The following is a 26,038-nucleotide window of genomic DNA, read 5'->3' as shown; positions in this document are numbered from 1 at the left end:
TGTTGTGAGCATTGGTTCCAGATAATATTAAGTGAATTGATCAGACGAAGGTCTACAACCGAAACACGTCTTTTTAAACCTAGGGAACGTGTTATCATTTGCACTTCGTTATAAAGGCATTGCCTCATGTGTTGAGTCTTCAATGGACTGCAAAGTAGCTTTTGACATTGCAGACAACATCGTCATCCATCAGGAGAGGTCAAAGCGCAGCTACTAGGACTTTGCACTCCTTGGAGTCTTCACTCTACATGGACTCTTTCATGACAAAGAACGGCAAAATGCTTTATTGTAATTTTGATTTAAAATTTTGGTTATGTGCATTATATGTTATAAAATAGTATGAGATATTCCTTCAATAGTGGGTCTTTTAAACAATTCTTTGTACTGAGCAGCTGCAGCATATTCTTGCATTTCACTGAAATTGACTTTTTTTTTGTAGAACGCAGGTTTCTCCTGCTTCCCACCTGGGGATTGGCAACCCCATGGAGACCCCATTTTCTGCCTCTTAGGCCAGCAAAGATCCTTGAGTTGGCCCCAGCTGGGACCAAAAGCTTGTATCCCCCCGCAAAACCGAATTCCAGAAATGTCTTCGCCTTCTGCGGATCTCGGATTTAAATCTATGAATGAACTGTGTGTGTTTTGTTATATGTCTTGGTTTCCTCCATTCTTTTTCTTTTTTAAACACAAAACCAGAAAGCCTTTGCACCTGAAAACTATACGCAATTGAAAAACCACATTTGTTTTATACTTCTCTCTTATACTGAGCCAGGTGGAATCCAGCCAGCCTTTCCAGAAACATTCATCTTGGAGCTGAGAACAAACGTAAGAAATCTCAGCCCCAAAGGGCAAGATTCCTTTCTCTCCATGAAATCATATACACCTGAAAGCGGGTGCCTAGGACAGAATGCCATGATATTTTAAATTTTCGTGTCATAAGGCAATAGCTTTAAGAGCTGATGTAAGGTCCCCGGGTGAAATATAGTCGGGGTTTTGCACACAATGGCTCCGTCCACCCCGGACTTGTGTTTTTCTCCTGCAGAAGTGTACTTGGCTACTTGCCGAGTAACTGGAAACGATGGAAGGCCTCTTCAGAGGATTACGACTCTGAGCGAGTTGCCAAATGGGAACGTGGCCCCGACGTTGGAGCCACAGAAGACAGTTGCATCACGACGAGTCCTGTACTGCCAAAACGATAAAACATCCAAAAACAAAGAAACGTCTTCCCACCTCTCCTCACAAACAAAAAGTGCCCAGTCTCACCACAAAAGCAGCACCTCAGGATGGGGCTGAGAGGTGATATGATCACCACCTTCAAGTACTTGAAGGGCTGTCATCTAGAGGATGGGGTGGAATTGTTTTCTGTGGCCCCGGAAGGTAGGACCAGAATCAACGGGTTGAAATTAAATCAAAAGAGTTTCCGGCTCAACATTAGGAAGAACTTCCTGACTGTTAGAGCGGTTCCTCAGTGGAACAGGCTTCCTCGGGAGGTGGTGGGCCCTCCTTCCTTGGAGGTTTTTAAATAGAGGCTAGATGGCCATCTGACAGCAATGAGGATCCTATGAATTTAGGGGGAGGTATTTGTGAGTTTCCTGCATTGTGCAGGGGGTTGGACTAGATGACCCTGGAGGTGCCTTCCAACTCTATGATTCTGTGGTTCCATGACCTTCTTTCAATGGCTCTTTGCTTTCTGCTTCATGGAGAGTGGAGTGAATTCAGATGCCAAATGAGAACAGCACCTGTTAGTAATGAAACAGGAAAACTAGCTCTCCGTTCAGTCCTGGAGGATGTGTTTCTTGAGCTTCTTTATCATTTGCAATACAGCAGCCTCTCTTTCTCATCTCTCTTTGAAATCTCTTTGTAAGAGCACTGCTACTGTTAGGTCAGCAACTGAATGTTGTGGTTTCTAATGACCAGGCCTCGTTTTGGGCAGGACCTGTGTGAATGTGTGATTGTTTTGTATTTTTATCTTGTATGAAAGAACTATTATTCTAAATAAATTACAATTGGTTTTTATTAAATTAGAGTCCTTTTATTGAGCAATTACCCTCTGGATGGTTGAGCCTGGTATAAATTGGTAAAAATATTCCTAGTGAGCCAGGTGCCCACCTAACTAATTCCCCAACCTCACTTTGAGGGCATTTTGGCTAACAGCACTTCCGCCAATGCTAGGGCGCAGCCCTCAGGCGCTGCTGCTCTTGGGCAGGGCGGCGCTCCGGCGGCCCCACACCAACGTAAGTCCCCTCCACCGAGGCGGAGCTGCACTTATGCGGGCAACATAGTGGATCATCTGCTCCCAAAGCACTTTGCCCCCTCCCCCCATAGGATTGTGCTCTTAGGCTTCCTGTCTTATTACCAACGCGGGTATCCCCACGCCTACTACCTCTCTGCATATCATACCTAATCCAATCAAGCCTGCTATTGCCAGTCACCTGCTATTGCCATCTGAAATCATAGGAAATCACCTTTATTAAGTTTATATCTCTGGTGTCTGGTGTTACATTTTATAGGCATGCATGGCCTGGATCAACAAAGTGACATTTATGCTAGATCTGGCCCTCCTAACAGAGGAGTTTAACTAGGGGTGGAATTCTAACAGGAGCTCCTTTGCATATTAGACCACACCCCCTGATGTAGCCAAGGGATGCAGCCAAGCCTTGTAAGCTCTTGGAGGATTGGCTACATCGAGGGGGTGTGGCCTAAGATGCACAGGAGCTCCTGCTAGAATTCCACCCCTGAGTTTGACACCTCTGCTCTGGGAGGTGAAGAGAGGCGTACACAGCACCCATTGCTTGGAGCAAGCTGAACCGCAACGGCACGGCCAAGCACCTGGCAGCATCACAGGCCCAGGAGACCCATCGGCGCCCTCATTGTGGCGTCCCCTGTGAGTGGCTTGGACAGCTTAGACAGTGAATCGGCCTGGATTGTTTGTACAGCAGCCAACATGTGGATGATCCAAACTCACATAGCCCCTTTACAAATGAGGTTATTAAAAAAGGGGTGGAGGAGATTTTTTAAAGGCCCTGAATCTTAAAACAATTTCTTACCTCCCCCCCCCCCCTGCCATAATAAATAGTAACAAACTCTCTACCTCTGGTGACAATTAAATTAATTTCCAGTTTTGTTAATATAATGACTTAAAAAATGTAAAGGTGCAAGCACCAGTAATTTCTGGCGCTGGGGTGACGTTGCTTTTACAATGTTTTCATGGCAGACTTTTTACGGGGTGGTTTGCCATTGCCTTCTCCTGTCATCTATGCTTTCCCCCCAGCAAGCTGGGGACTCATTATACCGACCTCGGAAGGATGGAAGGCTGAGTCAACCTTGAGTCGCTTACCTGAACCCAGCTTCCACTGGGATTGAACTCAGGTCGTGATCAGACCTTAGGACTACAGTACTGCAGCTTTACCACTCTGCGCCATGGGGCTCTTCTAAAGGTAAGGGTAGTCCCCTGTGCAAGCACCAGTTGTTTCCGACTATGGGGTGACGTTGCATCACAACATTTTCATGGCAGACTTTTTAAAGGGGTGGTTTGCCGTTGCCTTCCCCAGTCATCTATAATGACTTCTATTTGCATATTAGGCCACACACGCCTGATGTAGCCAATCCTCCTGGAGCTTACAGTAGGCCCTGTACTAAGAGCCCTGTGAGCTCTTGGAGGACTGGCTACATCAGGGGTGTGTGGCCTAATATGCAAAGGAGTTCCTGCTACAAACACACACCCCCTGGACTTACCACATTTCTCTCAGCCTTTAAGAGACCCCTGTGTTCTGTTTGGTATCAGGTATGCATTTGATCAACCACTGGTTTTTAGATTTCCAAGTGGATGCTGAATCCCCCCACCCACAAAGGCTAAAGCTGTAACTAGATACCTGCTACACCTGGCACCTATTATATTTTCATCTGCAGCATGTTCTATGACAGGGGTGGCCAACGGTAGTTCTCCAGAAGTTTTTTGCCTACAACTCCCATCAGCCCCAGCCATTGGCCATGCTGGCTGGGGCTGATGGGAGTTGTAGGCAAAAAACATCTGGAGAGCTATTGTTGGCCACCCCTGTTCTATGTCATGATCCCTGACGAGGAGTAGCTGAAAGGGTTAACAGACCTGGAAGAGTTGCCAGCCAGTTTCTCAGCTGAACAAACAGCAGCTGGCCCATCAATCACTCTCCAGGCACCACAGTCAGCTGTTGACGATCAATCTCCTACAAGCTCCCCCCTCCCATCTCAAGAGTTCAAAACAGGCTCCGGAAAGAACTTTCAGAGTGAAGACGTGAGGCACGCTGATGCTTCAGATCTCTCAGCCCTGAGTTCTAGCAGAGTCACTGCCACCCAGGGAGCAGGCTGATTGAGACTCCCATATAGCTCCCACCCAGGACCTGGTAACCTTGTGGAAGCAGCAAGTCTATTCTCTGGCTTGCATTCCCGTGCCTTCCTGATCCCTGACCTGCTTGATTTCCTTGGCACCCTGACCTTTTGGCTTTTGGACATTGACTTCTGATTCTGGTTTGTGATTCTTCATTGGTGACTTGGCTCCTGCTTGACTTCCTGGACTTTGACCTTGGACTGGCTTTGGACTCCTGCCTGCCTGCACCCTGAGAATGTGACATTCTACACAGGATGCAAATCAGAGGACTTAATGGCTTGAAACATCCTCATCACTAAGTAATAGCCTGCCTGATATTTCTGGGAGGAAGAAATCTTGTACCTAAATCAGGGCTTTTTTTGTAGCAGGAACTCCTTTGCATAGTAGGCCACGCCCCCTGATGTAGCCAATCCTCCTGGAGCTTACAGGGCCTCCCGGAGCTTACAGGGCCTCCTGGAGCTTACAGGGCCTCCCGTGTACCTTGATCCAGGATACTTTGGTTGATCCTCATAAAAGGAGGGAAAGCAGCGTGGTATAGCTTGAGCCCATCAGATCATGGAAGTTAAGCAGGGTCAGTACTTGAAGGGGAGGCCACCAAGGATGACTCTGACTCTGGAGAGCCAGTTTGGTGTAGTGGTTAAGTGCGGACTCTTATCTGGGAGAACCAGGTTTGATTCCCCACTCCTCCACTTGCACCTGCTAGCATGGCCTTGGGTCAGCCTAGCTCTGGCAGAGGATATAAATCCAATATCTTCTTTGTGTGCCTCGAAATCCTTTACTGAGGTTGCCATAGCTCCATTGCAACTTGATGGCATTTGTAAGATAGATGGGGAGAGGGAAGGAGGTATGGCATAGCTTGATCTCAACAGATCTCGAATGCTAAGGAGGATTGGTACGTGGATGGGAGACTCCACAGAGGAAGGCAACGGCAATCCACTCTGCTTCTCACTTGCCTCGAAAGACCATTGCTGGTAGGGTTCCCTCACTCCCACTCGGGGTGGAGTTTTCCCCGGGTTGGGGGCCTCCAACATGCCAACACAGAGCTGGGCCAGCAAGGGAATCCCCACCTCCAAAAAGCTCCATTATTGCCGGATGTGCTCAGTGCAATGATGTCACCCAGAAGTTGCACATTGGACACTCTAGCATTTAGGTAAAAGCTCTATGGCACCACAGAGTTTTTACCCAAATGCTAGAACATCCCACACGTGATGTGCCTGGTGTGATGACGTCACTTCTGGGTGATGTCATTGTGCTGCACGCTTCCCCCACTGGCGGCCGAGTAAGACCTGGCAACCTACTTGCTGGGGTTGCCCTAAGTTGGTTGTGACTTGATGGCACTTACGTACCTGATAAAAAGGTATGACATCGGTTCGGTTTGTTTTGGGATTTGGGACAACAGGGCTGGCTCTGGTGTACCCAGGGCTTTTTTTTGAGAAAAAGCCAGCAGGAACTCATTTGCATATTAGGCCACACCCTCTGATGTCACCATTGTTTCACACAGGGCTTTTGTAGAAAAAGCCTGGCAGAAACTCATTTGCATATTTTGCCACACCCCCTGACACCGGAATATTATGCCACACCCCCTGACAACTCAGCCGGAATTTCGTTCCTGTGCATTCCTGCTCAAAAAATGCCCTGGGTGTACCTGTGATCAGGTAGCCTCCATTTTAGAGGAACTTTCCTTAAGCATTCTTACTAAATGGTGAATGACGTTTCAATGGACCTTCCCAATCCACCCCGGTCTTCATCCCCAGCTAAATAGTGTTTTCTGACACCCAGATTCCACTTAGAATAGGGTGTGCCTGCTTTCATTAAAGACAGTGGTTTTAGGAGTATTTCATTCAAGGATCAAGCTGGACTCCATGGCTCAGTCCAGATCTGAGGCCAGGATCTGAACTTATGAATCCTAGGTAGTCTTCAAGGCTTTTTTTTGTAGCAGGAACTCCTTTGCATATTATGCCACACATCCCTGATGTAGCCAATCCTCCAAGATTGTGGGTGCTGATCAGACCACTGTTACACACGGTGTCAGCTACACACGGAGCCTCTTTATTTTTGCAAAACTAAGTCCCTTATTGTTAGGAACTCCATTCTAGGCAGGAATCACAGGATAGAGTAGAGATAGGTTTCTAATCTAGTTTGACTAGCTAGGGTGGATAGAGACACAGGAGGCATGTCTCGCTCTCATGGGGCCAAGATGGAAAAGGCTAGCATAGCGCGGAGAGAAGGTGTCAAGACTGGCAAGAAGGAAGTTTCCCTAAGAGTAGCAATCTACACATCAACGGAATAGTATCAGAACAGTAGAAGAGAAGGATAGATCAGCGTCCTAACCTATCTATCTCTCTGGCTCTCTTATACTTCCTCCTCTGAAGTCTGAGGCTAAGTGACAGCGCAAAGTCCTTCACTTCCAACAGAAGACCTATACACAAGGGCATGCATGGGTGTAGTGGTCAAAGTGTTGGGCTAGGAACTGGGAGATGCTGGTTTGAATCTCCACTCTGCTGTGGAATCTTGTTGGGTGAGCTTGGCTCAGTCACACACTCTCAGCTACCTTACAAGGTTGTCGTGAAGATACAGTAGAGAGGAGAACTCTATAAGCATCTTTGGGTCCCCACCTTAGAGAAAAGAGAGATAAGAATGAATGAATTAAATAAAATCTGGTGGAAGGTGAGCTTGGGAGCACAGGGCTAATGGGGTAGGTCATAATTTATGAATTTTATCCTCCCTCCCTCCAGATATCTAGCTGCATGCCTGCACACGGAATTTACCCTGTTGAGGCTGCCCTGAACTTCCGATGATGTGGGGAAGAGGGGGTAGGAAACAATCTAAAATAGTGGTGTCCAGGGGTGGAATTCTAGCTGGAGCTCCTTTCCACACACCCCTGCTGTAGCCAATCTGTCAAGAGCTTACAAGGCTCTTTTTTGTAAGCTCTCGGAGGATTGGCTACAACAGGGGTGTGTGGCCTAATATGCAAAGGAGCTCCTGCTAGATTTCCACCTCTGGATGTGTTCAATAAGTTTTATTCCAAAGTAATTGTACACAGGAGGGGGGGGGGAAAGCAGGCCTAATTTTGGGCAGGAGCTCACAGGAGTGGAGCTCTGGAACCTCTCACTTTTCTTTGTGCTCTTTCTTTCTTAACCTCCCCCTTCCCCAATACTGGCTTCTGGGTTCTGTTACTGAAACCCCCTGTGAGAATTTTGCTGAACTCAAAAGAGCTGACAAACTTTCTAATATTTTACCCCACAAAAAATGAGAAAAATAACCAAAACGTACAAAGCAGACAAATGGAAATCTTCATCCTGCCACTGTGCCTATATAGGAGAAAGTAATTGCATGATGGCAGTGAGGTTTTATGATGACCATTGAAATTCAAGAAGCATTTTAAGGTAGATGCTGAAGTGATTTAATTTAATCTGCCTTCTGGTGACATCAGGGATATGTGGCATATGCAAATAAGTTATGCAAATGGTTGTTCTAATAAGATCCGGCACCTCTTTTTCTACAAAATGACCCCTGGGGAAAAGCAACCCTGTCAAGTATCTGTCCATTCTTAAAAGTCTCTCTCTCTCTCAAGTGTACAGTAGTTCCCAAGAACTTGTATTTATTTTTTATTTATTAAATCCAGTTTAGCCCATTGCCTAAAGCGGGGCTCAAGGTGATGTACAACGATATACTAAAACAAACATATTATACAGTTGAAGAATTTGAAAAATTACAATAAAATTCTGATATCAATTCAAAAATTAAGAAGAAGACTGCAGATTTATACCCTGTCCTTCTCTCTGAATCAGAGTCTCAGAGCGGCTTACAATCCCCTTTATCTTCCTTCCCCACAACAGACACTCTGTGAGGTGGGTGGGGCTGAGAGGGCTCTCCCAGAAGCTGCCCTTTCAAGGACAACTCTGCGAGAGCTATGGCTGACCCAAGGCCATTCCAGCAGCTGCAAGTGGAGGAGTGGGGAATCAAACCCGGTTCTCCCAGATAGGAGTCCGCACACTTAAAGATGGCGGAAGAAATTTCCAGTTGTAAATGAGGTTCATAGTTTTGTGTGTGTATGTGCATGGAGTGTGTGTATGGAGTGTGTCTGAGTGTGCAGATGGTAGACACAAGATTGCCATCATTGGTTTCCTCTAGCAGGTCTCCTTTTAGCAGTTGTACAACAAGCAGAAATTTGCGTTCAGAAAAGCTGTGCCTTTTGCGTCTGCTGGGCACAGGAAAAGCAGAAGAAGGTGTGAGTCTTCCACAAAAGGAAGGCTGTGAAGTGACAGGGTTCACACCAAACCTTTTGCTGTTCCAACTCCTGCTTTCTCCCCCTTTTCTGTGATGTTTTTTCTTCTAAAATGATTTCTTTCCCAAAGCACTTGAGGAAGTGAGCTGGGATTCACGGAAGCTTGGGTGTTTTTTTGTTGTTATTGTTTGGGGCAGGGGTGGCCAAACATGCTTAATGTAAGAGCCACATAGAATAAACATCGGATGTTTGAGAGAGCTGCAAGGCAAGGAAATAGAAAGGAGAGGGAGAGATGGAAGGAAAGCAACTTTAACTTTAAATGCATTCTCCAAACTGTCAGGTGGCTTGGCTTGGAGAAGTGATTTAAAGAGACAAATGCCTTCTGCAGGCTTGCCGATAGGTGATGGCCACCCCTGCTGTGGGGTTTTCAAGGCAAGAGACGTTCAGAGGTAGGGATGCCAGCCTCCTGGTGAGGCCTGGGGATCTCCCGAAATTACAGCTCATCTCGACTATGGAGACGAGTTCCCCTGGAAAAAATGTCAGCTTTGGAGGGTGGATTCTGTGGCACTGCACCCCACTGAGGTGCCCCTCCTCTCCAGGCTCCACCCTCAAATCTTCAAAAGTTTCCCCACTTGGATCTGGAAACCCTACCCTCACCCCCCAATGGTGACCAGGGGGAGACTTGGCCACCTGGCAAAGTCACAGGTAGTTTGCCATTGACTGCCTCGGCATAGGATGGAAAACCACCGCCTTCCCAAGATTGCTCTGTATGGTGAACTTTCCACCGGCCATCGAAATAGAGGGGCACCAAAGAAGAGGTACAAGGACTCCTTGAAGAAATCCCTTGGCACCTGTCGCATCAACCATCACCAGTGGTCTGACCTAGCCTCAGATCGCAAAGCATGGAGGCACACCATCCACCAGGCTGTCTCTTCCTTTGAGAACGCACGCATAGCTGGTCTTGAGGACAAAAGGAGATTGAGGAAGAATCGCACTGCTACAGCACCAACCCCAAATCAGACTTTTCCCTGCAGCCACTGTGGCCGGATCTGCCTGTCCCGCATTGGTCTTGTCAGCCACCAGTGAGCCTGCAGCAGACGTGGACTACTGCACCCTTCTTAAATCTTCGTTCGCGAAGTCAAGCCGAGAGAGAGAGAGAGCCTCGGCATAGAGACCCTGGTATTCCTTGGTGGTCTCCAGGGCTTTTTTTGTAGCAGGAGCTCCTTTGGATATTAGGCCACACCCCACTGATGTAGCCAGTCCTCCGGGAGCTTCCAGTAGGCCCTGTACGAAGAGCCCTGAAAGCTCTCGGAGGATTGGCTACAGGGATAGAATTTTAGCAGGAGCTCCTTTGCCTATTAGGCCACGCCCCCCTGATGTAGCCAGTCCTCCCGGATCTTCCAGTAGGCCCTGTACGAAGAGCCCTGGAAGCTCTTGGAGGATTGGCTACATCAGGGAGGTGTGGCCTAATATGCAAATAAGTTACTGTTACAGAACAAGCCCTGCCCATCCAAGTCCTGACCAGGGCTGACCCTGCATAGCTTCCAAGACCTGATGAGATTGGGCTAGCTGGGGAATAAATGTTAGACATGAAGGGAGGGCTTTTTTAGTAGCAGGACCTCCTTTGCATGGGCCCACTGTAAGCTCCCGGAGGATTGGCTACATCAGGGCTGCGTGGCCTAATATGCAAAGGAGTTCCTGCTACAAAAAAAGAGCCCCGCGTGAATGTACTGCTGGATGTCTGCTTTTGTCGTCGTGGTTACAATACACTTAACACCCCTGTGGAATTGTGAAGTTATTATCCACTTGACGTCTAAACGAAACAGGTATTTTCGTTAAGTATGCTTCTTGTTCTAACCGCACTGGTTGGATATAGGCCTCTCTCTTGTTGCCCAGACATTAGCTCATAGTTCTAAACTTTGGCAAAAACTTTTTCCTCTCGTGCCGGATTGGAAAGACGGGGCTTTAGGACCCTGGGAACGCCACCAAGGACCAGGTAGGTTGAGTCTCCTTAGTTTCACTCACTCGGGGATCTTATTCACTCCTAGCGAGAGAGAGTTGTGCGTGGAGGTTCTGTTTCCCGAGCTTTTCAGCTGTGATCAGTCACTGCCATGGGGACAGCGGGGAGCTTCCTGCAATGAGAAGGGCTAGGCTGGCGGGGAGCAAAGGTTTTTATAAAGATCAATCTCTGGAAAACAACAGATAGTTCAGGGTAGCTGAGGATGAGCTGCCTGCCCACTGCCTTCTCCTCTGTCTTTTTCATAGGAATCATGTGCTGGATAGTTTCCGGCAAGTTTGTGGCGAGTTCTTCAGACTTCTCAGGTAGGAAAAACAGCATCCTGACTTTTTTTTTGAAAATGCAACGTTGTGGGTTTGGATTTTTTGGGGGGAGTTGCGAAGGGGGCGAATGCTCCCGGATAGCCTAGGAGAAAGTTCATGCACATGAGCTCCGCGCACGGCGGCACATGGAGCAACGTCCGCTCCTTTGGAAGGAAGTGTACCGTATTCCTTTCTTTGGAAAAAGGAGATGGTTTGGCTTTGAAACAAGCATTCTTTAGCTGGGGTGGGGTGTGTGTGTCTGAATTGCTGTGCGGCGGGAGAAGAAAACTGGGGGGGCAGCCGATGTGCTTTTTGTTTGAAACACGCCGTCTGAAACGCCAAAGACTTCTGCTTAAATGCATGTGAAAACTGGTACAGCAGGCTCGTTCGTAGTCCAGTTCGGGTTGGTTCCTTAGCCGCGCTGAATCAGAAGTAGCCTCGAACTGACGAAACGGCGATCGGTGCTGACTTCTTGCGCTTCATTGCAATCTCAGGAGGCCGTTGTCTTTCTTCGCGAAGGCTGGCTTGTTCGAAACTTAAGATGCGTTTGAAAGATGTGAAACGCTGGGGGTTGTGCCTGCTGGCCTGTGATGCTTGAACACGCTTGTCACTGCGGCTGGCGGAGAGCCAGTTTGGTGTGGAGAGCCAGTTTGGTGTAGTGGTTAAGTGTGCGGACTCTTATCTGGGAGAACCGGGTTTGATTCCCCACTCCTCCACCTGCTGGCATGGCCTTGGGTCAGCCATAGCCCTGGCAGAGGTTGTCCTTGAAAGGGCAGCTGCTGGGAGAGCCCTCTCCAGCCCCACCCACCTCACAGGGTGTCTGTTGTGGGAGAGGAAGGGAAAGGAGATTGTGAGCCGCTCTGAGACTCTTTGGAGTGGAGGGCGGGATATAAATCCAATATCTTCTTCTACCTCACAGGGTGTCTGTTGTGGGGGAGGAAGGGAAAGGAGATTGTGAGCCGCTCTGAGACTCTTTGGAGTGGAGGGCGGGATATAAATCCAATATCTTCTTCTACCTCACAGGGTGTCTGTTGTGGGGGAGGAAGGGAAAGGAGATTGTGAGCCGCTCTGAGACTCTTTGGAGTGGAGGGCGGGATATAAATCCAATATCTTCTACCTCACAGGGTGTCTGTTGTGGGGGAGGAAGGGAAAGGAGATTGTGAGCCGCTCTGAGACTCTTTGGAGTGGAGGGCGGGATATAAATACAATATCTTCTTCTACCTCACAGGGTGTCTGTTGTGGGGGAGGAAGGGAAAGGAGATTGTGAGCCGCTCTGAGACTCTTCGGAGTGGAGGGCGGGATATAAATCCAATATCTTCTTCTACCTCACAGGGTGTCTGTTGTGGGGGAGGAAGGGAAAGGAGATTGTGAGCCGCTCTGAGACTCTTTGGAGTGGAGGGCGGGATATAAATCCAATATCTTCTACCTCACAGGGTGTCTGTTGTGGGGGAGGAAGGGAAAGGAGATTGTGAGCCGCTCTGAGACTCTTTGGAGTGGAGGGCGGGATATAAATACAATATCTTCTTCTACCTCACAGGGTGTCTGTTGTGGGGGAGGAAGGGAAAGAAGATTGTGAGCCGCTCTGAGACTCTTCGGAGTGGAGGGCGGGATATAAATACAATATCTTCTTCTTCTTCTTCTTTGAATCTGACCCACCAAACAATATCCGAGATGCGATCAGGTGCTAAATTCAAACTATTGGATGGCTTTTAAAAGGGGGGCGGGTGGGAGAACACAGTTTCCAGACTCTCTGACCTGTGGCTGTGTTTTCAGGGCTTCTCTTGACCTAACTACCACCAAGTTCTATGAGGGCACTGTCAAAAATATTTCAGCGTTGCAATTTTATTTTCGAGAGCGTGCGAATGTGCCTTTGGGAAGAGAGCAGTGGGCTGCAAAGGAAAAGCATTTGGTGGTTGCTGAACTGTTTTTTGTGTGTGGGGAGAATACAGTAATGAGGATACCCGGTTCTTTGCAGGGTCACACACACAAAATGCAGTACCTCAAAGACTGTGGGTGGCATAGGCTGTTTCTTTAGATGCATGTTTACTCAGAAATCGGTCCCACAGAGTTCAATGAGGTTATTCTTCCTCTAAGTGTGCACAGTGTGATTGAAGGGGTGGGTGTGGGGTCCTGTCAGTCTGTTCCTTCACACGCAGGATTGAAGCTTTAATTCCTTTTGCCTGGCGTGCCTGCGACTCGCCTTGGATTCAGTCCCTCGGATGAGTTTTCTGGCTGCCATCCCCAGAGCTGAGGTGCCCCTGAGCTAGAAGTGTTCAGGCACTGGCAACGCATAATGCCTCCCCCTCTTTTCTTTGACCCTGGGCGCTCTCTGGGTAGGCTAATGAAATTTAATGGATCCAAAAGGGATGAAGCAGGAGTGACCAAATGGCAGCTCAGGAGACACATGTGGCTCTTTCACACATACCATGGTGCTCTCAAAGCCCCTGCTGCCCTGTCAGCCAGCTGAAGAAGGCATTTCACTCTTTAAATTACTACTCCAAGACTAGCCAGCTGGAGGCTTGGAGAATGCATTTTAAATTAAAGTTGCTTACTTTCCATCTCTCCCTCCCTCCTCCCTCCCTTCATCGATTTCCCTCCCTCCCTCCCTTATCTTTCCCTCACTACCCATGTTCTTTCTCGCTGTCTTTCTCCGTCCTCCCTCCCTTCCCTCCCTCCTTTCCTTCTCTCTTCCTCACTCCCCATGTTCTTTCTTGCTCTTTTCCCCCATCCTCCCTCCCTCCCTCCCTTCCTTCTCCCTCCCTCCCCATGTTCTATCTCACTCTCTTTCCCCGTCCTCCCTTCCCTCCCTCCCTCCCTTCGTTCCCTCCCTCCCTTCCTTCTCTCTCCCTCACTCCCCATGTTCTTTCTCGCTCTCTTTCCCCGTCCTCCTTCCCTCTCTCCCTCACCCCTTCCTTCTTTCTCTCTCACTACCCATGTTCTTTCTTGCTCTCTTTCCCCGTCCTCCCTTCCCTCCCTCCCTTCTCTCTTCCTCACTCCCCATGTTCTTTCTTGCTCTCTTTCTCCGTCCTCCCTCCCTTCCTTCCCTCCCTCCCTTCCTTCTCTCTTCCTCACTCCCAATGTTCTTTCTTGCTCTTTTCCCCCATCCTCCCTCCCTCTCTCCTGCCCTCCCTCCCTTCTCTCTCCCTCACTCCCCATGTTCTATCTCACTCTCTTTCCCCGTCATCCCTTCCCTCCCTCCCTTCGTTCCCTCCCTCCCTTCCTTCTCTCTCCCTCACTCCCCATGTTCTTTCTCGCTCTCTTTCCCCGTCCTCCCTCCCTCTCTCCCTCACCCCTTCCTTCTCTCTCCCTCACTACCCATGTTCTTTCTTGCTCTCTTTCCCCATCCTCTCTCCCTCTCTCCCTTACCCCTTCCTTCTTTCTCCCTCACTCCCCATGTTCTTTCTCGCTCTCTTTCCCCGTCCTCCCTTCCCTCCCTCCCTTCCTCACTCCCCATGTTCTTTCTCGCTCTCTTTCTCCGTCCTCCCTCCATTCCCTCCCTCCCTCCCTTCTCTCTTCCTCACTCCCCATGTTCTTTCTCGCTCTCTTTTCCCATCCTCCCTCCCTCTCTCCCTCACCCCTTCCTTCTCTCTCCCTCACTCCCCATGTTCTTTCTCGCTCTCTTTCCCCGTCCTCCCTTCCCTCCCTCCCTTCCTCACTCCCCATGTTCTTTCTCGCTCTTTCTCCGTCCTCCCTCCATTCCCTCCCTCCCTTCTCTCTTCCTCACTCCCCATGTTCTTTCTCGCTCTCTTTTCCCATCCTCCCTCCCTCTCTCCCTCCCTCCCTCCCTCCCTTCTCTCTTCCTCACTACCCATGTTCTTTCTCGCTCTCTTTCCCCGTCCTACCTCCCTCTCTCCCTCACTCCCCATGTTCTTTCTTGCTCTCTTTCCCTGTCCTCCCTCCCTCTCTCCCTCACCCCTTCCTTCTTTCTCCCTCACTACCCATGTTCTTTCCTGCTCTCTTTCCTCATCCTCCCTTCCTTCCCTCCCTCCCTTCTCTCTCCCTCACTCCCCATGCTCTTTCTCACTCTTTCCCCATCCTCCCTTCCCTCCCTTCCGCCCTCCCTTCTCTCTCCCTCACTCCCCATGTTCTTTCTTGCACTCTTTCTCCGTCCTCCCTCCCTTCCCTCCCTTCCTTCTCTCTCCCTCACTCCCCATGTTCTTTCTTGCTCTCTTTCCCTGTCCTCCCTCCCTCTCTCAAACATCTGACGTTCATGTCTTGTGGCTCTCAAACATCTGAATTTTGTTCTATGTGGCTCTTACATTAAGCAAGTTTGGCCACCCCAGAATACAACTGTTTGAGATTTGACTTCCTATTAATCACAGCTAAACTTTCCCACTCCTGTTTTGAGTTTCAGCCCCTGTCCCCTTATTGGTAGGGTTGCCAATCCCCAGGTGGGGGCAGAGGATTCCCCGGTTTGGAAGCCTTCCCCCCGCTTCAGGGTCGTCAGAAAGCGGGGGGAGGGGAGGGAAATGTCTGCTGCGAACTCTGTTATTCCCTATGGAGATTTATTCCCATAGAAAATCATGGAGAATTGATCTGTGGGTATCTGGGGCTCTGGAGGGGCTGTATTTTGGGGTAGAGGCACCAAATTTTCATTATAGCATCTAGTGCCTCTCCCCAAAATACCCACCAAGTTTCAAAAAGATTGGACCAGAGGGTCCAATTCTATGAGCCCCAAAAGAAGGTGCCCCTATCCTTCATTATTTCCTATGGAAGGAATTGAAAAGGTGTGCCGTCCCTTTAAATGTGATGGCCAGAACTCCCTTTGGAGTTCAATTATGCTTGTCACACCCTTGATCTTGGCTCCACCCCCAATATCTCCTGGCTCCACCCCCAAAGTCTCCTGGCTCCACCCCCAAAGTCCCCAGATATTTCTTGAATTGGACTTGGCAACCCTACTTATTGGCTACATTACCATATAGCGAATTGTGGCACCGGCTCTGATTTTGTGCCAGACTGTAGCCATAAATATTGGCTCTGAGTGTACTGGGATGGATGTGGGCAATCTGACTTGGGTATCAAACTTCCTTGGGAGAAGTAAGTTCAATTAACTGAGGATAGGTCCAACTGAAGAAATATGTGGGGACTTTGGGGGTGGAGCCAGGAGACTTTGGGGGTGGAACCAGGGGTGAAGCCAGGACCAAGGGTGTGACAAGCACTATTGAACTCCAAAGGGAGTTCCAGACATCATATTTAAAAGGACCACACACCTTTTAAATGCCTTCCCTCCATTTGGGAATACTGGAGGATAGGGGCACCTTCTTTTGGGGCTCATAGAATTAGACCCCCCAGGTCCAACCTTTTTGAAACTTGGCGGGGGGGGGACTGAGGAGAGACATCAGATGCTATGCTGAAATGTTGGTGTGGATACCTCAAAAAATAGCTCCCCAGAGCCCCAGATACCCACAGATCAATTTTCCATTATACCCTATGGGAACTAATCCTCATAGATTATAATGGAGTGCCCAGCAGACATCTCCCCTGCTTTCTGATAACCCTAAAGTGGGGGGGGGGGGAGGGCTTCTAAGCTGCGGCATCCCCTGCCCCCAACTGGGGATTGGAGACCCTGAGGATAGTATAAAGTAAAGTAAAATTTAAGTGATGCTGGTTGGGGAAGGCAAACATCTTTGAGTTCTGATGCTGTCCATCTGACCTGGTCATTTTAAATGACCTGATGAGGAATCAGTGCTGGCTGTATTCCAGGGGTGGCCAAACTAGCTTAACGTAAGAGCTACACAGAATAAACATCAGATGTTTGAGAGCCACAAGACAGCAACATCAGAGGAAGGAAGGAAATAGGTGGGGAGGGAGAGATGGAAAGAAAGCAACTTTAACTTTAAATGCATTCTCTAAACTGCCAGCTGACTTGGCTTGGAGAAGTGTTTTAAAGAGAGAAATGCCTTCTCCAAGCCAGCCAATACGGCAGTGGGAGCTTCAAGAGCCACACAGTTTGGCCACCCCTGCTCTAGACTGTCTGGCATCCTAGGAAAGGCTAACTTCTGGTGCCCCCCCCCCCCCGTACTGATAACATCACTGAGTCACATGAGGAGGGGCCCAATTTGGTGCCCTCAGAAGGCCGGAACCAGGTAATTGCCTAGTTTGTGTAGTGGCAGGGCTGGCCCTCTGAGGGATGTGTCTGGCCCAATCCTGGTTCTCTGAGAACCATGTTAGAGGGATGGCGAGGGATGCCTTTCACCATCTGCATCTAACTTGAACATTTCCCACTTTGACGGCCAGACGCCCCATGGCATCCTAGACAGATTCGGTGACTGGCGCCCCCCTCCCCAAAGCACCCCCCATGGCTCTGTGCTCCCCCGTGGCTTCACACCCCCTGCGCTTCCTCCCCCCCCCCCGCCGCCCTCCTCCCCCTCCCTCCCTTCCCCACCCCACGTCGATTTCAATGCCGGAACTAGGGTTGCCAAGTTCAATTCAAGAAATATCTGGAGAATTTAGGGGTTGAGCCAGGAGACATTAGGGGTGGAGCCAAGATTAAGGCTCTGACATAGGGTTGCCAAGTCCAATCCCAGAAATATCTGGGGACTTTGGGGGTGGAGCCAGGAGACTTTGGGGGTGGAGCCAGGAGACTTTGGGGGTGGAGCCAGGAGACACTGGGGTGGGGGGAGGGGGGAAATGGCGCTGGGGAGCCACCCCGTCTCGGAGCGGGCGACGCCGCTGCGCAGCTGCCGCCTCTTCTCCGCTCGCCGTGGCTGCTCCTCCAAGATGGGCTCAGGCTGAGCCCATCTCGGAGGAGCAGCCACGGCGAGCGGAGAAGAGGTGGCAGAGCCCATCTCGGAGGAGCAGCTGCCGGGGGGGGGGGGGGCGGCAGCAGCGCGGTGGCCTCGCCCGCTCTGCTCCGCCTCTGGGGTGGAATCGGGGGTGGTGGTGGTGGAGGCGGGCCGGGGGCATGGCGAGCCGCGAGTCCGGGTCCTAGAAGGGCCCGGATTCGCGGCTCGCCATGCTCCTGGCCTGCCGCTGCCCTCCCCTTCTCTGGTTTTGCCTGCACTGCTGCCGCCTCTTGGCTGCTCCTCCAAGATGGGCTCAGCCTGGGCCCATCTTGGAGGAGCAGCTGCGGTGGGCGGGGAGGGGGCGGCAGCGGCGTGGCGGCCTCGCCCGCTCCGGGATGCGGCGGCTCGCCATGCTCCCCGGCGCCGTTTCCCTCCTCCCCCCACTTCCGTTTTTTTTTTGGGGAGCAGGGGAAAAGGGTGGAAATCCTGGGGTCCTCTGCCAGGGCGGGAGGGTTGGGAAGCTTACTCTGACAAGCATAATTGAACTCCAAAAGGAGTTCTGGCCCTCACATTTAAAGGGACGGCACACCTTTTCAATTCCTTCCTTCCATAGGAAATAATGAAGGATAGGGGCACCTTCTTTTGAGGCTCATAGAATTGGACCCCCTGGTCCAATCTTTTTGAAACTTGGAGGGTATTTTGGGGAGAGGCACTAGATGCTATACTCAAAATTTGGTGCCTCTAGCCCCCAAAACAGCCCCCCCAGAGCCCCAGATACCCGTGGATCAATTCTTCATGATTTTTAATGGGAATAAATCTCCATAGGAAATAATAGAGTTCCCAGCAGACATTTCCCTCCCCTCCCCCTGCTTTCTGAGGACCCTGAAGCAGGGAGAGGGCCTCCAAACCGGGGGATCCCCTGCCCCCACCTGGGGATTGGCAATCCTAGCCGGAACCAGCTCTAGCGCCGCGTTCCAGCTATCTAAAGCACTGCTCCCCCTGGCCAATCACTCGATCGGTGGGTAAAATTGTGCTGTGTGGCCGGGCCACGCTCAGTCTGTCAGGACCAGCGTCATGAAAGGGCGGCCCCACTGCCGTGGATTCCTCCCCTCCCCATTTCCTGGATGGCCACGCGGTGCAATTTTACCAGCCAATTGAGTGATCGGCGGGGGGGGGGGGGGACTTTAGATAGCCAGAAGGTGGCGCTAGAGTCGGTTCCGGCATTGAAATCGACGTGGGGTGGGGAAGGGAGGGAGGGGAGGAGGCGCAGGGCCAGGGGGGTGGGGGGAGGGAAGGGAAGGGAACAGAGGGGCGGGTGGTGGTGGCAGGTGGTAGTAGTGGCCGGTGGGTGGAGGAGGCAGGCAAACTAGGTACTTGCCTGAGGCACCGGGAGGTGGTGGGGAACCCAATTTGGAGCCCCCACCCTCCTGGCACCCTAGGCAACCGCCTAGTTTACCTAGTGGGTGAGTCCTCCCTGTTGGCGGCCTTTTATCAACTGCTGCGCTGATCCATGCTTCAGTAACTGTCAATCTTAGGGTTGCCAATCCCCAGGTGGGAGCAGGGGATCCCCCGGTTTGGAGGCCCTCCCCCCGCTTCAGGGTCATCAGAAAGCGGGGGGAGGGGAGGGAAATGTCTGCTGGGAACCCTTATTCCCTATGGAGAATTATTCCCATAGAAAATCATGGAGAATTGATTCGCGGGTATCTGGGGCTCTGGGGGGGGCTGTTTTTTGAGGTAGAGGCACCAAATTTTCAGTACAGCATCTAGTGCCTCTCCCCAAAATATCCCCCAAGTTTTGAAATGATTGGACCAGGGGGTCCAATTCTATGAGTCCCAAAAGAAGGTGCCGCTATCCTTCATTATTTCCTATGGAAGGAAGGCACTGAAAAGGTGCGCCGCTCCTTTCAATGTGATGGCCAGAACTCCCTTTGGAGTTCAATGATGCTTGTCACGGCCTTGATCTTGGCTGCGCCCCTAATGTCTCCTGGCTCCACCCCCAAAGTCCACACATATTTCTTAAATTGAATTTGGCAACCCTAGTCAGTCTAGATTACTTTAAGGCACACATGCTACGGTTGCAGTGCTCTTGAAGCTAACCAGACCCTTCCACTTGTGCAAAATGGAGAGGCGTTGTGCTGCTCAGCATGTGCATGGGTCAACGATTACTCAGCAGCTGCATTGGTTGCTCATGGCTCAGTTCAAGATGTTGGTTTTAATCTGAGGGGGCCGCCGTGTTGGACTGAAGCAGGAGAACAAAGTAGGAGTCAGTTTGCACCTTTAAGACCCAACCAAGTTTTATTCAGAATGTAAGATTTCTGATGAAGCGTGCTTAGAGCACACGAAAGCTTACATTCTGAATAAAACTTGGTTGGGTCTTAAAGGTGCAGATTGACGCCTACTTTGTTCTATTTGTTTTAATCTGTAAAGGGCTTTTTTTTTTTTGCAACCTGGGACCTATGTATTTGAAGGACTACCTAACTCTGCACACCCTTGCCTACCGCCTTAGGTCAGCCTAATGTTTCTGGAGGAGCATCTTGCATGTTCATAATCAGTGGCATTCTAATACCTACCTTGTGAAAAAGCCTACTAATGGAGATGCAAATATTCTCTGGTAAGATTGTGTAAGAAGCTATGAAAGGAGGGCCAGTTTGGTGTAGTGGTTAACTGCGTGGACTCTTATCTGGGAGAACCGGGTTTGATTCTCCACTCCTCCACTTGCATCTGCTGGAATGGCCTTGGGTCAGCCATAGCTCTGGCAGAGGGTGTCCTTGAAAGGGCAGCTTCTGGGAGAGCTCTCTCAGCCTCACCTCACTCGGTGTCTGTTGTGGGGGAAGAAGGAAAAGGAGATTGCGAGCTGCTCTGAGACTCTGAGATTCAGAGTGGAGGGCAGGGTATAAATCCAGTATCTTCTTCATCTATTTCAACACATTTGTTGGCAAATTTCCAAGTTTTGCTGTCTGTTGACCAGTGGACTTTTGTCTCCGTCGTAGAGCTGAAGACCACTGTTGAGCTTGAATGTTTTTGATTATCATGGCTGTGGCGCTGGGATTTTTTAAACAGGCTGTGACTTTGTATTTTATTGTCTGGAGCTCTGGTTCTGGTTAGCATACAGTATAAGATATGAAGCAGTCAGTGGCCAAAGATGGGACTTTTTCAGTGGTGGCACCTTACCTGTGGGATGCCCTTCTCCTTGTGGCTCACCTGCCAACTGCCCTGCTATCATCCAGGTGCCAGCTAAAATGTTTATTTCCCTGCAGGCTTTTAGTGCAACGACTTATCTTTTAAACTCATTCTGCAAGCAAGTGTGACTGAGAAGTGTTTTTACGAGACCTAAGGGGCTGTATCTTTTTATGCTGTTTTTTACATTCCTGCTGGACATTTAATTGATCTTCAATTGTGATGACTTATGATGTTTTACCTTTGTAAGTCATGTCGAGTAGGCTTTATGGATGGGAAGCATACAAGTCATTCCAATAAACAACAATAATAAATACGTGAGTGCAGGGGTGGAATTCTAGCTGGGGCTCCTTTGCATATTAGGCCATGCCCCCCTGATGTAGCCAATCCTCCAAGAGCTTACAAAAAAGAGCCTTGAAAGCTCTTGGAGGACTGGCTACATCATCCTGCTAGAATTAATTCCCACCCCTGCGTGAGTGACAGCAAGCTTTCTGTGTCTTTGAGTAAGCCTCCGAAGCTTTTTCCTCTTCGGAGACCATAGTCTTGCCGCTGTCATTCAGTGTCTGGGGACGGGGGGAACAGGGTGAAGTTGGATCCAGACAAAACAGAGGTGATTCTGGTCAATAAGGCTGGTGTCCTAGGGGTCCTGGGGTGCCTACTCTGTATAGGGTGGGACCTGAGGTAACTAGGGTTGCCAAGTCCAACCCCAGAAATATCTGGGGACTTTGGGGGTGGAGCCAGGAGACTTTGGGGGTGGAGCCAGGAGACTTTGGGGGTGGAGCCAGGAGACACTGGGGTGGAGCTAGGGGGGAGGGGGGAAACGGGAGCATGGCCAGCCACCCCGTCTCGGAGCGGGCGACGCCGCTGTGCAGCTGCCGCCTCTGGGGTGGAATCGGGGTGGTGGTGGTGGTGGTGGTGGTGGGCCGGGGGCATGGCGAGCCGCGAGTCCGGGTCCTAGAAGGGCCCGGATTCGCGGCTCGCCATGCTCCTGGCCTGCCTCCGCCCTCCCCTGGTTTTGCCTGCGCTGCTGCCGCCTCTTGGCTGCTCCTCCGAGATGGGCTCAGCTTGGGCCCATCTCGGAGGAGCAGCTGCGGTGGGCGGGGAGGGGGCGGCAGTGGCGCGGCAGCCTCGCCCGCTCCAGGATCTGGCGGCTCGCCATGCTCCTCGGCGCCATTTCCCCCTCCCCCTGCTTCCGTTTTTTTTGGGGAGGGTGGGAAGAGGGTGGAAATCCTGGGGTCCCCCGCCAGGGCGGGAGGGTTGGGAAGCCTAGAGGTAACAGACTTGGTACCAAACCTGGTGAACAACTTTGAAGTATTATTTGATCCTGTCCTTTTAGAAAAGAAATAGGCAAACAAGGTGGTCAAGAATGCTTCCCCCTAGTAGGGTTGCCAATCCCCAGGTGGGGGCAGGGGATCCCCTGGTTTGGAGGCCCTCCTCCCACTTCAGTGTCATCAGAAAGCAGAGGGGGGGGACGACTGTTGGGCATGCCATTATTCCCTATGGAAACCAATTCCCATAGGGTATGTGCTCCATCCTTCATTATTTCCAAATGGAGGGAAGGCATTTAAAAGGTGTGCGGTCCCTTTAAATCTGATGGCCAGAACTCCCTTTGGAGTTCAATCATGCTTGGCACAACCTTGCTCCTGGCTCCACCCCCAATGTCTCCTGGCTCCACCCCAATGTCTCCTGGCTCCACCCCCAAGGTCCCCAGAATCTGGCAACCGTAACACCCCCCCCTCCCCTGCAAGCTGTGTTTGACTCTGAAACTGTTCTGCTTGTATTGATTGGTGGGGGTATCTTTTTTTTTTTTAACCTGTGGATTTTTACCAGTTCCAGGCCTTGGCCACACTTTTGACCAATGCTCACTCTAAGCCGTGGAATCTTATGAGCAAAAATTCTACTTTGTGAACTACTGGCATTAAAGTTGTGAGGGAGCGATTTGCCTGCAACATAAATTAGTTTCTTCTGGGGCCATCCTTCCTGAGCTAAGACAAAAATAAGTGAGCCAGAGGCTAAAAAACAGTGAGCTAGCTCACACTAACTCAGCTTAGAGGGAACACTGCCTATAATAGGGTTTCCAAGTTCCCCGGGCCAGGCAGGGGTTCTCCCGCCCTGGAGGTTCCCAACCTTCCCACCCACATCTGGTAACCTCAAGATGAGATGAGGATGCCCCTTTAAGAAACCACAATTGGTTCAAAACAGGGCAACCTGATTGCTGCTGGAGTTCAGCTGCTCTAGGCACAATATATCTCTTTTAAAGTTCTTCTTACCACAGTGCTGGTTTCACCTTAAAGCCCTTCACACCCTGGACCAGGAGTGGCCGAACTGTGGCTCAGGAGCGACATGCGGCTCTTTCACACATATTGTGTGCTTCTTGAAGCCAAGCCAGCCAGTGGCTTGGAGAATGCATTTAAAGTTAAAATTCTTTCCTTTCTTCCCTCCCCCATCTATTTTCCTTCGTGCCTTCCTGCCTGCCTTCTGGCTCTCAGACATCTGACATTTATTGTTTGTAGATCTTACGTTAAGCTAGTTTGGCCACTCCTGCACGGGACCATACTTAGAGGACTGCCCCTCTCTTATAAGCCCATGTTTGGGTTGCCAGGTCTTACCTGGCTCCAGGCAAGGGACTCTTTTTGCTCATGCTTTGCACACACAGCACAATGATGTCACCTAGAGGTGATGTGATCATGCTGGGCATGGCGCCGGGGGAATGCTCTATCACTTAGGGGGAAAAAACTCTATGATAACCATAGATTTTTTTCCCTAAGTGATAGAGCATCCCCCAGCAACCTGCTTGTTGTAATAATGTCACTTCCAGGTGATGTCATCACACTGGGTACATTGTGGCAGTTTGGTTTAGTGGTTAAGTGTGTGGACTCTTATCTGGGAGAACTGGGTTTGATTCCCCGCTCCTCCACTTACAGCTGCTGGAATGGCCTTGGGTCAGCCATAGCTCTCGCAGGGGTTGTTCTTGAAAGGGCAGGTGCTGTGAGAGCCCTCTCAGCCACTCCCACCTCAGGATGTCTGTTGTGGGGGGAGAAGATATAGGAGACTGTAAGCCGCTCTGAGTCTCTGATTCAGAGAGAAGGGCGGGGTATAAATCTGCAGTCTTCTTCTTCTTCGTGGGGCTCCCCCCAGTGGCCAGCTGTGTGGTGGTGGGTTAGGGTCCCCGAAATCAGGGGAAACCCGCCCCTGTCAGGAGACTGGGAACCCTGGTCTATGTGTCATGAATATCTCGGTAACAGTCTTTTTCTCCTTCTATAAGGGAACATTCTTTAGAAATCACGGGTATAGTTCTGCATCAACATTACTAGGCCAAGTGTGATTCTGTGCCAAAGGAGCGACTCTCTTCAAGTGAGAGGATGCGGTATATATAAAGAATGAGCGAAACATGAGTAGTTTGCTTATGGTCTTCTGCGAATATTGGAACAAGCAAAGTTCTCGAGTCTCCTGATGATCCATCACACCAACTCATCCTGCTGCTATCATATTTCAGTTTCACTCCTGTTGTTAGATCAACTCGAGTGTCACAAAAACCAAACAGTTTTCAGTATGCGTCATGCTAGAGGCTGCGATGTAACCCGAGATGTATGAATAAAAATTCCTTTTATGTGAAGTATATCCACTACAGGAACGCTTCTGAAGTATTCTAAAAGCTTTTTAAACATAACTTATATGAAACAGAGAAAAGGGGGGGGGAATAGTACTTGGCATAGCATTAAAACCTGTTTGAATGATGTGTGAACTGTGTCATGGGGACCTTACTGTTTACACTTGGATCTTAGCCTTCTTACGTCATCCTAATTCTAAACGTCGTATAGATCTAATATTGAAGGTGCTTTGATCAAGGAGATTCATCACATATTACTCACATATTAAAACTCTCTGTTTACTCTTGGAGCCTTTTAGTAGTGAAAGAAAAAGAAGTCTGGGGCGTGTAAGTAAGTATGGATTTACAATAGTCGGAGTTGTAACGGTAATACCTCATCTGCAAGACATTTCTGCGTTCTGAGGTAATTGTAGTTTGCACTTAAGGAATATCCTCCAACATAAGGCACGGAGGTCATTTATAAAATGCCTTATTTTATTGCTGTTCCTGTGCTTAATAGCCTAGATTTCCCTAAATAAATAAAATGCCTTAAACCCGTTCAGCGTTTGTTGCCAAAAAAGAGAAGGTAGGCTTGATCTTTGAAGCCTTAGGTAACAACTTCTTAACGTACTAATTCCTGATGGTGTGCTGTAATATGTCACGACAAGATATATAGGGTTGCCAACTCCAGCTTGGGAAATTTCTGGAGATTTAGGGGGTGGAGCCTGTGGAGAGTTGCCAGCTAAGGTTGCCAACCTCCAGGTGGTGGCTGGAGATCTCCTGCTATTATGTTTTAAATATTCTATTCAGTTTTAAGCAAAAGTAGGGAGGGAAAAGGAAAAAAAAGATTTCGCTATTACATTTCTGTGTTGTTCATATACAAGTAACGCATCTGCTAAGCCTACATACAAAGTACAGAAAATATCAGTAACTAAGTCATAAAACAAATTCACTTACGATCTATAAGCAACATCTTAAAGCAGGTGTAAATCAATCAAAGTAATATGTTTCTTTCTCTGTGCGTCAAACCATGTATAAAAAGGATTCCAAAGATTTTTTGTCTCTTGTGTGCTACTGTCATTCAATAAGGGTGAAAGTGTATCCAGTTCAGCTGTTTCTAGTATTTTTTTCAATCATCTCTTTTCTTTTCTTTGGCATTTCGGGGTGCTTCCAGTATTTTGCAATTAAAATCCAGGTGGTGGTTGGAGAGCTCCTGCTATTACAACTGATCTCTGGGCAGGGCCAGCTCGCCCACCAGCAAACTAGGTGGTTGCCTAGGGCGTCGGGAGGCAGGGTGCGCTGAATTGGGCTCCCCCCCATCATGGTGCCCAAGACAACTGCCTAGTTTGCCTCCCCCCACTGCCCCCTGCCACCATTGCGCTCTGCTCGCTTGCCCCCCCCCCAAGCTTGCCAAGACTAAAACTGAGCCCTACTGGCTTCTCGCAGCCAGTGCCTGCGCACTTTGTTAAGAGATGGACGGAGGAAGCTTCACTCCCTCCTCACTTCCCATTCTGGAAAGGAGGGGGGAGATACCTCCTCCATCTGTCTCTTAACAAAAATGCGCCGGCTGCAAGAAGTGGGTAGGGCTCAATTTTAGATGCGATGAGCTTGGAAGGGGTGTGTGTGACCAAGCGGCGGCA

General features: G+C 49.8%; 1 protein-coding gene across 1 annotated transcript in view; it reads left to right on the top strand.

Annotated features, from left to right (window-relative positions):
* The first annotated feature begins 10,667 nt into the window (after nt 1–10,667).
* The window catches only part of LOC132566393 (protein eva-1 homolog C-like), a 291,940-nt gene continuing 276,569 nt past the window's right edge, over nt 10,668–26,038 (top strand). The window contains exon 1 of the mRNA XM_060231397.1: nt 10,668–10,910. Within this exon, the coding sequence (XP_060087380.1) occupies nt 10,811–10,910 (100 nt within the window). The 5' untranslated portion in view covers nt 10,668–10,810. The remainder of the gene's footprint in view (nt 10,911–26,038) is intronic.

This window comes from Heteronotia binoei, chromosome 1 (assembly GCF_032191835.1).
Source record: "Heteronotia binoei isolate CCM8104 ecotype False Entrance Well chromosome 1, APGP_CSIRO_Hbin_v1, whole genome shotgun sequence".
In the NCBI taxonomy this organism is placed as follows: Eukaryota; Metazoa; Chordata; class Lepidosauria; order Squamata; family Gekkonidae; genus Heteronotia; species Heteronotia binoei.
The sequence above is the reverse complement of the archived record's forward strand: the minus strand, read 5'-3'. Positions and strand labels throughout refer to the sequence as shown.